General features: G+C 42.2%; 1 protein-coding gene across 2 annotated transcripts in view; it reads right to left on the reverse strand.

Annotated features, from left to right (window-relative positions):
- Positions 1-13524, reverse strand: part of SEMA5B (semaphorin 5B) — a 347995-nt gene that overhangs the window by 121924 nt on the left and 212547 nt on the right. For both annotated transcript variants that reach the window (XM_056861450.1, XM_056861451.1), the window contains exons 6-7: positions 7607-7705; positions 5325-5538 (exon numbers count right to left, since the gene is read on the reverse strand). In XM_056861450.1, coding sequence (XP_056717428.1) covers positions 5325-5538; positions 7607-7705 — 313 coding nt within the window. The remainder of the gene's footprint in view (positions 1-5324; positions 5539-7606; positions 7706-13524) is intronic.

Consider the following 13524-nt stretch of genomic DNA (forward strand, 5'->3'; position numbering starts at 1 on the left):
TAAGAGCAGTGTTGCACAGGATTGCATTGTAAGTTGTTTACATACATGTAAGAACTGCTCGTATGCAACAAACAAACAGCATGTTTTAATGGGGAGAAAAGTTCTTCACATGCTATGTAACTGACTTTTTAAAGAGAAGCCTTATCTACAAATTAAGAATCACATGGTGGAATTTTCCTCATATTAAAAGAAAAACAAGTCCCTAGACATGGTGACTGTCTTAGAGACTAAGCTTCTCCTTGACATTTGTTTTCCTTTGAATGGGGAGACCTTTTAAATATGGGGAACATAGAGTAATGGGATTCCCTTCCTGCAGTCTGAAACGGTGTACAGCCCAGAAACAGTTTTCCCATTTCCCTGCTGCTCATGTAGACCAAGCAATAGTCAGTTCTGTAATTACAGTACTTTAAAAAAAAAAAAGCTATGGAGATGGGGAGAGAAAAGACACATTAAGGCATCGTTCTTGTTTGTTAGCGTGTTCTTCCACAAACTTGCTGGGGCTGACTGTAGCAAGCTAAACCAGTGGTATCTAGAATAATGATAATGGACTATAGGTCTGGTTCAAGTTAAAAGATGCCCATTTTTACTCAGGAAAAACAACCTGTAGGTTTAGCGCTTTCCCTGCAGTGGAAAAACAGAAGCAGAAATATGTAATTAGCACACGGTAGTTTGCTACCGATAATTTGAAATAAAGTGTTTTGAGATGGTGCTGCTTCCGGGCTCAGGCTGATTCCTCCACTGCCTCTTTCTTTCATCGTGCTCTGCTGCTGGGGGCTACGAGGGTGTGTTTGCCTGTGTGAGTGTGTGTGCCCACGCCCACTGGAAAGAGAACTTACACAGACCACACAGACAGCCGCTTCAGGGCAGGTATACAGACGAAGGCAGGCAGAGAAAGGGGAACGTGCAGGTCGAATTATTTTCTTGCCAGTTGGGGTTGTACTGAATGATGATACAGGGATGATATAGTAAATCCCCTGGAGCTATGAAGGGATCTGATACTATGTAGGCAGCAGGATCCTCCCAGGTTTAAGAGGAATTTCCAGCAGAGAAGCCAACATGAAATGTGAGACTCGGTGGAAGGAACAACTCATTAAGTGACTCAATATTGTTTTTCAGTCAACAAACTGAGTAATTCACCAGGCAATGAGCTAAAACAGCACAGTTAATCAAAACAACAACCAACCAATCTCTTCATCTCCAACTAAGTAATTTTGTAAGATTCCTTGACTTAATGCAAGAGTAAAATATCCATCTCACCACCCCACTGTGGCATGCATTAATAGCATTGCAGCAAATGTACATTATAAGGTATATCTGCACCAAAGCAGTTTTTCTCTTGCTTTACTCATTCTGCTAGAATAATTCGCTGACATCTGGCTATTACTATAAGACCTCTTACTTACACTGGTGTGTGAACCATTTTTCTCTGTGTGTAATACGTACAAATATTTGTCTGTAACTCCATGCATTTAAAGAGCGCTGAGCGTGTGCATGCATCCCATGTGCTAAATGGGGAAGAGGGAGAGCAGAGAAGAAGGAGCTATGCCAGATGGTCCCAGATGAGGGCTGCACATGAATGCTTTTGCTATTGAATAGCCACCACTGAACAATGCTGGCAGCAGCAAACAGTATACACAGGTCTTGGGCCCATAGTGGTAGGAGGAGTCCACTGGCTAACCAGGAAGAAGAAGAGTTGGTTTTTATATGCCGACTTTCTCTACCACTTACAACCCCCTTCCCTTCCCCTCCCCACAACAGACACCCTGTGAGGTAGGTGAGGCCGAGAGAGTGTGACTAGCCCAAGGTCACCCAGCTGGCTTCATGTGTAGGAGTGGGGAAACCAACCCAGTTCACCAGATTGACATCCATCACTCATGTGGAGGAGTGGGGAATCAAACCCAGTTCTCCAGATTAGAGTCCACTACTCCAAACTACAGCCCTTAACCACTACACCATGGTGGTGTAGCCAAAGTGTACACCAAAGTGTATCAAACTCAATTCCCACTCCCCATGGTTGCTCTGGAGGCTGACAGAGCCTCAGCCAATATCTAATTACTCTCACCCCACCTGTGGCATGAAAAGGACACTTTCTGTGCCTTGCTGTCTGCCCTCCCCCAAAATTTTGGAGGACGATTGGTCTCAGAAGAAGCTTAACCTTTGTTTTTTTCTTTCATGTTGCTTTTTGCCATTAAAGCAACGATTGTAGGAGGGGCTCAGACCTGGGCTTCAGAGGTTGTGCTTTCTCCATGCTCAGTTTCCCTTTCCTCACTTTTATGGTTGCTTCACTGAGGAAAGGGGAAGGCTCTGTTCCTCCTCCTTCCTTCCGTTGGAATTTTTCTTGCAGAATTCTACTTACATTGGGAAGTTTGTGCATATGTATGTACAGCTAGGTAGACAGAGGCCAGACACTCTTAGGATGACCAGCCTACAGAAAATAAAGACGGCATGTGAAGATATTCTTCAGATGGGAGGAGCTTCACTGTGGCTGGGGCATCAGGCTCAGGGAAGAAATTTAGCCCTCACCATATAATAGATCTGAGTGCTTGCTTCTATCTTCTGTGATACAAACAATCGGTTGCCATTCACTTCAACACTGAGGGGACTGGTCCTCACTGTCCAAGAGGAGGAGGGGCTTCCACTACCTCCCTCCATCTGTCATAACGACAGGCATTTTGCTAGGGTATATAATAAAGGACAGTATCAAAGCCAGTGTTTTCGGTTTTTTGTTCTCCTTTGGAATTTCTTTTTATAATTCTGCAAACAACTTTTGTTTATCAACAATAGGAATAAGTCTAGAGAGATCTGGAGGTGGTACCAGGATTGCAGTTTTCAAAGCACAGGCTGCAGACAAATCTTGCTGAATTTAATTGGACTATTCTGGGAAAAGTGCTTTAAGAACTATAGCTTTCAGGTGTCCAATCTGACATTCTGAATGGCTCTATAGCAAGGAGAAAAGACTACCCTACAGAAGGTAGAAACAACAGGCCATTAACTGGTACTTTTATGGACCCCCACTTAAAAATGACAACTGAAGACTAAGGGAAGAGCTGCCTTTTGTAGCTCAATAGTAAGGAATGACAGATAACATGCTAAAACTCTTTGCGCTAAATCAAGATTAAATTCTCTAATAGCAGAACAGAACTTTCCTACTTCCCCACTCCCAACACAGCCTGCACATGCAGTGATCACTATGCATGCAAACCATTCCCCCCACCCTGGGCATCTTGGGCCAGGAAAATGGCACGGGGGCTGGGGGCAGAAGCCCCTCTTTCCCCTGAGCTGCAGTCAATATCTGAATCATGCTGTGCTGCACTTGGAACATATGTTTTCCTGCAGCTGCCATTCAGCCGGAGAGAATCCGAGTCAACTTGGGAGACCCCAGCCCCACTCATGGCCAAATGGCTCCTGTAATTCGGCCCTGAAATCACATTATATTTACATCGCAATTCTTGCACTGCTTTCTGTTACTTTTGAGCTGAATTCAAGGGGCTAGTTTGGTCTACAAAGCTCATGGATCCTATATGATTTAGGACAGATTTACATACCCAACTTAATCACCCAGTGGGCGCAAGTGATAATTATGCAAAATGGCCCGCACAGATGAAACACAACAAAGCTTCTACATTATATCACACACAGTTTGAGTGGAAGCAATTTACATGTGTGAATGCCATTCCTTAATATCATATGTATATGTGCATTTGTGAATCAGCCATTAGCAGCTGCCTTTAGGATCAAAAAAGGGTGCTAAGCAAAGGTACCTGCAGCAGGATAGAAGACTGGAAATAAATACCTATATTGTTTACATTTCTGTACTTTGCACATTTAGATTATTGTTTTGCCATCCTGACTGTATGAATTCTTAATTCCAAACTCTGTTCATAAAAAATACTGGACTACACTTCAGTAGATGCATGTCACATGGGCCACAGCAGTGGAAAGTATGCATGCACTTCTGATTGTAGTCAAAGGTGCTGAAGTAAGTGAATGTCAAAGTTCTCAGAAACAAAACATCCAAATTCAAAATACAATATAAAATTAAGAGAAGGAAACAATAACCTAATCAATCTGAAGAACTTGAGGAAGAGCTAAAAATTGGGTAATTATGAATTCAAATAAAAAGAAGGTCACAATTGCATTTGTTTATTTGAATGCCTAGTCTAGTCTGTCCCAAAATACTGGGTATATTACAGCCATTTAGAACATTCAAATAGCTCAGAATTCTAGATAAATGCTAGTTGCATAATGGGAGGTGGGGGAATTAAAATTAAAAATAAAAAGTCCTACTTGTTCTGGCTGGCTCTGATCCAAGGAGAAACCTTTATTACAGTAGGTGTGCCCCTTTTTCCCAGTGAAGAGATTTTAATTTCTCTAAGGAGACCATGACAAAGGGAATCTTTGCAGGACTGAATTCCCACATGACCTTACTATGGTAGCCCAACAGGCCAAAAGTGGCAATGGGTCAGTAGTTCCCTCTTCTTGCCTGCCTACTAAAGGCTGTGATAATCTGGCTCCACATTGAGGAAGAGAGGTGAAGAATTGCTGGATCACTATGGTACTATGGTGGGAGGAATACAGGCCTAAAATACAATAAAACTTTATTTCATCTACCTAACATACAAGTGCCCTGACCTGGATGGCCCAGGCTAGCCTGATCTCATCAGATCTCAGAAGCCAAGCAGCGTCAGCCCTGGTTAGTATTTGGATGGGAGACCACCAAGGAAGTCCAGGGTTGCTGTGCAGAGGAAGGCACTGGCAAACCACCTCTGTTAGTCTCTTGCCATGAAAACCCCAAAAGGGGTTGTCAGAAGTCGGCTGCGACTTGAAGGCATTTCACACACACACACAACATACAAGTACACATAAAAATTAACTTCCATGCCACAATAAAATCTTAATATTAAATTAATTTCCAATCTGTATAATCATAGCATAAAATAAAGAGCATATGGTTAATAGTGCCTTGAAATGTAATATAACTATAGCCCATACAGCTTTTAAAGAAGCCCTTTCTCAGAGGAAAATCCTAGCACAGGTAAAATGGAATAGAATTATTTCCAATAAATATACCTGAGAATGAGCTAATATATTATGGCTCTTTGTTGGGAGAACCGGCATACAGGAGAGATTTAACTAATAATCACAATTGTACCATTTCCCCCCAGAAATGGATAAAATCAACCACCTTATTGTCTGCATCTCCCACTCACTACTACAAGAAACCCTTCTCCCATATCCTGTCAGATCTCCATTATGAAGCAAGAGTAGTTGCCTAAGACTGTTCAGCCAGTCAGTGGTGCTCTTATTTCTTAGAGCATTCTTACCATTAAGCCACTTGGAGTTGTATTGTGCCGTCCTAAGAGGTGGGACATTTCCTAGACTGCGGTAAATAGCAGGATCCCGTCCAGAGAAATCAATGACCGTTGCAGCATACAGCTCTCCCAGTGATGTGATCACGGCTGTTGAATTGTGCCGAGGGTCATAGGGGCAGCGAGCTACCCCATTTATTTTCTCAATTATTTTGCTAAGATTTCCTACCTGTATTTAAAAAATAGTGGAGGAACAGAAAGGGAGTCAGTAAAGACAATTGTTCGATACATACATAACCCAACTGGACAAGAAATACATCTGTGCGTAATATAACACCCCTACATGCATGTAGATTAAACTTATACCCATGAAATTCCGAACATGCACTGATATGTTGCCCATTCTACCACGAAGTTAGATCAAAGCTTATTTCCCCCTACTTGGTAAATTCCCTGAAGAGTTAGTTGAGCTTTTGGCAAAGAAGCTCCAATTAGAAGAAGACCCTCAGCTCATGCTCCAAACTGCCAAGTTCTGACCTGTTGCTATTAAAATACGCAGAACTTTATTAATGATTTGTTAGAATATTTTACAATTTTATCAATTTTAAGATGATAATTTTAGCCAGGGGTTGCTTTTATTGACCTTACACCTTTATATGTACGGGCAGTCTGTGATTCTGCGGTGCAAAACTATTGTGTCTGGAAATTTTGATGTGTTGGCACGTGATTGGTCAGTCGACTGTATTAATGAATTTGAATTTACCCATGAAACTAAGCGCACCAAGAGGACCACAGTACTGAGAACCCAGAGAATGCCATAACAAGTGTCCATTGTTATCTGAAAACTTACATTCACTTAAATCTAGTCTGAGGGAAGTGTGGCCACTGCTTAGTTCCAGAGATTTGCAGCGGTGACACCTCAGCATTCCTACTTCCTATGCTGACTCTGGATCCCAGTCCAGAAATGGAAAAAATCACCCAACTTATTTCTTACTTACCGACTTGCTTCTCATGGCAAAGGGGGGAAATGGCCACCAGAATCCCCTCACCTCCATGATGAACTGCATCTTCATCTTAGCAATATTATCAAAAGTGCTGTGTATCTTAGCCTGCACCTCTAATTTACAGAAGTTAATGGGCTAATTACTATGGCTTGCATCCCACAGAACATTTCTGCTAACAAAAAAGATTTCCATCTGCAAGGCAGGCTTTTTTACTACCTTCCCTCACCTACTGCAGCCCAAAATGTCCCCCTCAGATGTTGCTCCTGGGGACAGAGGACCCCAGGAGCAGCACAAAAGAGGAAGTCAGAGGGAAGAAGTAAGAGGGGGGGAATTGACAAAAATCACCCTGCTCTTCCATTTGTGTAAATCCTCTGTGGGATCCAACCCTATGTCTCATCCATTTCTGCCCCTTTCACATGATCTGACATGAAGCTAATGCTTCATTCAGGAATACTGCCTCACCAACTTAGCCATAACGTCTACAATAGGCGTTAGATTTTACTATTTAAGGGACACATTACTCATCTGCATTGACTGCTAAGAAATGAGCTTCTTCATGGCATACTTTTGATCAGCCTTGCAATTTGCCAGATGCCTGGTTGCCAGTAGCGAGCAGCTGTCATCCTCCATAGCAGTAGCAGATATAAAATGCAGTACAAAGTGATCTACGAGCATACAGGGACAGCGCCCTGACCATTTAAGGCAGAAACGAGTAAGAAAAAGAAACGTGGCTATCTGGAATAAATGGCTGAGATGGGCTGACTGTCACCATCACTCTGCAAGTCTTTTTGCCTGCGTGGTCGCTGGTGCCATTTTGCCACAAAGTGCCGCTCACCCCCATTCCACTTGCAGATTGCTGATCCCCATGGACACGGCAGCAACATGCAGGTCAAAAACAAGCAGCTTGTTCTGCAGCTAACACTCTCAGGCAGCAAGACTGAGAACCTCCAGAGCCACTGCCAGTCAGAATCAGCAGTTCAAGGCTGGACTGAATCCTAATTTTATCCAGTGTATAAACCAGGTCTTTTTACATATATAAGGTTTACTTCCTAGTTGCAAAAGCCAATGCTAGTCTTCATATACCATTAATATCTCTGACAAGTCATTACATCTCTTCCTTTGCATCACTTTCCTTTGGTTGACCATCTCTACTCTGATTAATCTGAATAAACCTCAAATGTGTTTAATGGATCACGGAGGATACTTTAAAAAAAATGCCCTTCATAATCTTTTTTCTGCAAACCAATTTAATTCAGCTTTGGTTCATCCTGGAATCTGAGCAGAACAACGTACCTGTCTGCTGGAACACACTGGCGAAAAGGCATTGGTACCACAGGTGAATACCTTCTTGCCATAAACAATCAGGACACGAACATAGTTCTGGCATTCCTCCTGAATAAAAGAAGACATATTTCAATAAAGGAGACTAACATACACTTAATACAAATTGGTACTCAACACCAGTTTCAGAACCTGTTTTCAAAACTGTGCTTAACCCCTAGACAGTGTGATCAAGACAACAATGTTTCCAAACACAAACACAGTACCTTTCACTAAATAATCACAAAGCCTCTAATTTTAGCAATTAAATAAATAAGTAGAACACCAGGCTATACATTTAAAAATCTACACTTGAGACCTGTATGGTTAAGATACTTTCTCTTCACAGATGATAGATCTATGCTACAGATTTGACCTCCCACAACTGAAGGCCCGGGGTATCCTTTGTACCATTCAGACCTTTGGTGATCTTTGGATGGTAAACTAAGTGAAACGTCTACGCATGCTTCCAGTGTTTTATGCCTGCAGCGACTACAAAGTAACACTACAGGCAATGAAGACATGTTCATCTGCTTTTACAGAAACATAATCCTAGAAAAATCTTGTAATCCCAAATCTATATAAAATACAGACCAAATATGATCTTATGTACTACTTAAGATTTATTTAGAGCTAACATAATTGAAGCTGGACAGAGTTAGGATGAGATATAGACAAAGGTAAGTTTAAGATATGTAAGCAACTGGGGGTCTTTAACAGAGAACCATGGAAATTAGGGTCCAGCTCCTTATTCCCTGCACCAACACAGCAACAAACAAGCAAGTGGAACAATTTGGTTCTGATGTAAGCTGTCACTCTAGGCTCTGCCCAACATAGGCTTAGAGCTGGCGTCTATAAGATCTGCATGTGCTTGGCTTAACAATCCTAGTAATTTGCTGGTAGTAGAAAGACCTAGCTCTGCATCATCTGCTTCCTACCCATTTAGACCCATAGCTACTATTCTGTACTAATCACAAGCACACCTTCTTCCTCTAGTTGCCTGGAACTGTTACTTGTTATGTTGTATGCTTGACCCCTTGCAATCCTGACCTGCAAGGCTGGTTTTATTTTACCTGGTCCCAGCTGAATCTGACAAGACTTTGCAAAAGACTTTCACATAATTAACAACCCATGTGTGATATAGTTCCTAAAGCTTCACCACATCACAGCGATCAGCAAATTGCCTATGTTCCACTCTGTTACTACTCTGTGGTTCTATTCAGGGATGTGTACTGGGGGTGGGGATGGTGTATTGCTGGACACAGATTTTGTGAAGGGCATAAATACTGGTATTTGATGGTATCCAGGGGGGAGGCCCAATACCATTTTGAGATTCAGGTTCAGTTTTTTTCTGGGATTCAAGAATTATTCAAGTTCCATTATATCCTACAGGAGAAGTTTATCAGGTTGACTGGAGTGGCTTCCTCCTACTCCTGCTGGACGGCTGACTCCCGATATTCCCAAATATTTCCAGAAATATGTGGGATCCAGATATGCAAGAATCTCGAATACCACTCCGGTTATCTGAATGTACCCCCAAAATACTACTAGATATTTTTGGGTTATATATTCAGACTAGATATATTGAAGCACACATCCCTAGTTCTAGTTGATGGCTTTTGCTCCAGTAGTCTTCCAGAAAAAAAGTAAAAATTTACAAAGAAGATAATAGATTTCATACAAGAAACATGGTTTATTCCTTTAATATTTATAAATACTATTAAACGTTAAACAAATGTCTTATCCAACAAAACAATGGCATTTGTGTTTTTTCACTTAAACACAACATTATGAAAAACCTATAAAAATATCTGTATCCTCAAGACCACATTTTTATTATTCATAATGGGACGGTGTAGCTACGGTGCGATGCAGCAGCGCCAGCCTCGGCTGCTGGCACTGCCACACAGGCAACAAAAACCTGAAAGCAGGTGCCCGTGCCAGCATTGGGGGGGTATTCCTGGGGCTTTACCAGTGGCAGGGCTGATGTTAGTCAGCTTCCAAACCCCTTTTGGCCTGGGAATGCCCCTCTATGCTGCAGTGTTGCTACGCCAGCAAAATAGCTGGCGTAGCCCCATGTAACTGCATGGAAGAGTTTCACTGTGGTTTTTTTAAATTGCATTTTAAACATTTATTTTTCAGCCATGTAAACTCTGTGGAGGCGGCCCGACTGCACCACTCCTGGCCGCTGCCTATTTACCCTCCCCCTCTTCAGGAATGAGCTGCACCTCTTTGTGCATCTTAAAAAAAATTGGCACACAAAGGGTTAAATTTTTGCATGGGCTTATTTTATTTTAATTTTTAATTTAACTCTTTTTTGAATATGCATTCCAGAAACGTCAGTATACCATGATACCACAATGCAGCTATACCTCTAATAGCACAAGTTTTACCATAAAATATATTTCTGACACTGAAGGGACTCAACTCCTGGAGAGAAATCCAACAAAGGTGGATTTTGTAAACATGCCTATTAGATCCTGGACAAATTGTGAAGGGACAAGCATATGAAATAAAATCTGAAACCAAAATTGGAATATTTGATTCATTATGACCCTTATTTGGGTGCGTACTTCATTATCCTGCCACATTTAATTGGACATGGTGCAAAAGCTTTGCAATGTTTGGGCTGCCAGAGAATGCTTGTTGCATGCTAAGAAGTGCTCCCATTGGTTGCAGAAGAGAAGCATGGATTCCCTTTAGCCTATGAACAATAGCAGACCCACACAACAGCTTTGTATACATATTACGTTCCACAATGTGCAATCTGTAGCAAACTTAGATGGCAAAACAACAAGCTCTCTCACTGCTTTGGGGCTCTTCCGGAGAGAAATGTCACTAGTCTGATTGTAGTCATGGTTTATGGTTTTGTATAAAAATTGATACTTGGACGTGCTGCAGCTCTGAACACCTGCTGATTGTGTAGTGCGATTTATGTGGCTGCATCAGAAAGGAATAAAATGAGTTTCAACTGCTCAACACATATACACAAAAATACACGAAATTATCTTTCAGTTGCCTCCCTGCCCCCTCGGTCCTCTGGAAAATATAATTGGCCTGTAAAACAAATGTTCCGCAAAAGACCCAGTTCCTCCTTTTGAGTAAAAACTGTTTCCACTTTCTCATCTCACAGCCCTGCATGATGCTGAACATTTCCCCAAAGATCTCATTTCCACATTTCAACAGTGCAACACTAGTCGAAAACCACCTGGGAGGGAAGGCAAAATACTTTCTCAACCGAAGACTGTGTTGTTTCCTTTCCACTGTGTTGTTTCCACTGTGAATTGTTTCCTTTAGTTTGTGATACGGAAATCAACATGTAGAAAGGCTACCCATAGCCAATGCTACAGGTGCCGCCTACAAACAAGGTACTGGATGCACTTGCGGTTTCTGGATAAATCTTATCAAGGATGGTAAGAGCCTCTATTGAGCAGATAGTGGGATCTGAACTGCCAGAGCTGGCCTGGGGAGCACTCAGAACAAACACGTCAAGATCGCACTGTTCCCTGGAGATGCTTCACATGCCTTACTTCTCAGTTCCATTATGCCTTGATCAGATACAACCGGGATCAGATTTGAAATACCTCTCAGCCTGGAAGCAAGGCTTCTTCAACTGTAGCAATTCAGAGCGTAATCTTTCAGAAACAGATAAAGTGTGGGTCATTGAACATGTCTATCAGATGGAACCTTGAAAAACAAAGGCCGATGTGATCTGGCCTGATTTCTGCAACCCCACCTTTCTCACTCTTCCTAGTTCCACTATAAGCAACACATCAGATCTTACGCTGTCCTGAAGTCCTTGCTAAGGAACATTCAGAAATACTATTCCCAGCTTACATATTACAGCCCAGAAGTTTACCACCATAGTCTGATATCATATTCTGAGTAACTTGGTCCTAAGTGAAGTGTCACTAGGCATGTAGAAGTTACACATGCAGAGCAGAACATAATAGCTGTCACATTTAAATCGGTCTGACATCTCTATGAATGCAGCACAGGCGTTGAAGAAATGCTTGATCTGACTACCTGATGCCCTGGCATGCTAACAGTACGTGTCTACACCGTTATTCTATTTAAACCTGACTACAGCTAAGTATTGTTAAGCACACAGGCGTTTGTGAAGCATAATTTTTAAACAGCTCTTCATATTCTCATTTTGGAATTTTCTGCACCAGGATTTTGCCTCAGCTTGTCTTCCTAGCTGCATCCCCCCTCCCCCAGGCATTGTTTTCTGGTTGTTGCTCTCCTGGATTTTTTCACCCAAGTTTTTTAGGAGTATTTTCAGACCACCACAAAAGTGGTCTTGAAAAAATAAATGGAAAATTGTTACCAGGGAGGGGGGGGGGGATGCAGTTAAGAAGTCAAGGGGAAGAAAAAATCTGGAGCAGAAAAGCCCCTAGAAATGTCGATTCCGGATTACTTTCTTTGGAACATTCCATAAAAGTAACCCAGATAAATAAGAAAGGCAAGGAAACTGATGAAAGATCTAGTTAACAGTGAAGGGAACCAACACCTCAAGATTTTCAGGGCTTAAAATCCAGTTTCAGAAGCTCAGAACATCTATATTTAAATGGACCTCCTGCAGTATGACAGGGTATTGTAAGATATTCGGTAAAATAGAAATCCAAATGGAAAGTTTAATAACTTTAATACGGTCCAAGACCAGCAGATAAAATATATATACATAGTAACAGGATAACGACTATATACACCAATAAATATTTGATTTAAAAAAGTCACTCACTCATGGGGGAGCCATTAAGAACATGATGAACGGAAAGTTAAAATCATAGAGTCATAGAGTTGGAAGGGACCACCAGGATCATCCAGTCCCGTGTTGGCGAACCTATGGCATGCGTGCTGCAGCTGGCACGTCGAGCCCTCTCTGTGGGCACGCGTGGACCCGTTGAGTCTGCCTAGGGCTGTGCCGTGTTGCCGTGGTGAGGGCGCTGAGGGTGGTGCTCCTTCTCCCCAAGCCCATGCTCCCCAAGCCTGCGCTGGCGCCCTCCCTCTCCTTGCACCCGGGGCAAGCCCCTCCCTCTCTCTTGTTGGGGGCCCCGTCCGTCTTCAGTTTGGACCGGGAGGCTGTGGCCGAGCACCTTGCCACGCCCCCCTCTCAGCTGAGCTGCGGGGCAGCTCAGCTGTTTGTCGGGCCCCCCACCCGTCTTCAGTTTGTCTGGGGCCCTGCCCGTCTAAAAAAGCATTTAGAAAATTCTACAACATTTGCAGACAATCCTACAAGCCATCAGGAAATCTACAAGGAATTTTCTAGCATTGTAGCAGCTGCAAAGGTGAATTTTAGTAACAGATTTTTACAGTTCCGTAAGATGCAGACAACCCTGTGTTTTCTTACTTCTCCAGATAAAGACAAATTTGAAGAACTTGATCTTTCCTGCCTACACTGGTTAGATTTAGAAAATCTGGAAATGGAGCTAATAGAATTTCAAGAAAGCTCTATCTGGAAAAATAAATTCTATGACCTGCGTGAAACACTTGAGAAGATAAAAGGGATGCCAAAGGACAGCACAGTTAGTTCTGAAAATGAAATCCTTAAAGTGTGGAATTCTCTGCCAAATCATTTTAAGTCAATGAAAGCACTTGGGATTGCTTTCCTTACTTTGTTTGGATCATCTTATGCTTGAGAGCAGCTGTTTTCAGCTTTGAATTATATCAAATCTGACACCAGAAACAGGCTAACAGATGACCTGAGTGCTGCATGTGTTGCTCTCAAACTTACAAAGTATGAGCCAAGGGTAGACAAATTATCAGCAGGCACACAACAGCAAAAATCACATTAATTGTTCAAAAAATCTGACGATGTCCTCAAAGATGTCACAAAAATGGTGAATTACATCACGGCTCGTGCTCTGAATTGTCGACAGTTTTAAGCA

Source organism: Euleptes europaea, chromosome 15, assembly GCF_029931775.1.
Source record: "Euleptes europaea isolate rEulEur1 chromosome 15, rEulEur1.hap1, whole genome shotgun sequence".
Classification (NCBI taxonomy): Eukaryota; Metazoa; Chordata; class Lepidosauria; order Squamata; family Sphaerodactylidae; genus Euleptes; species Euleptes europaea.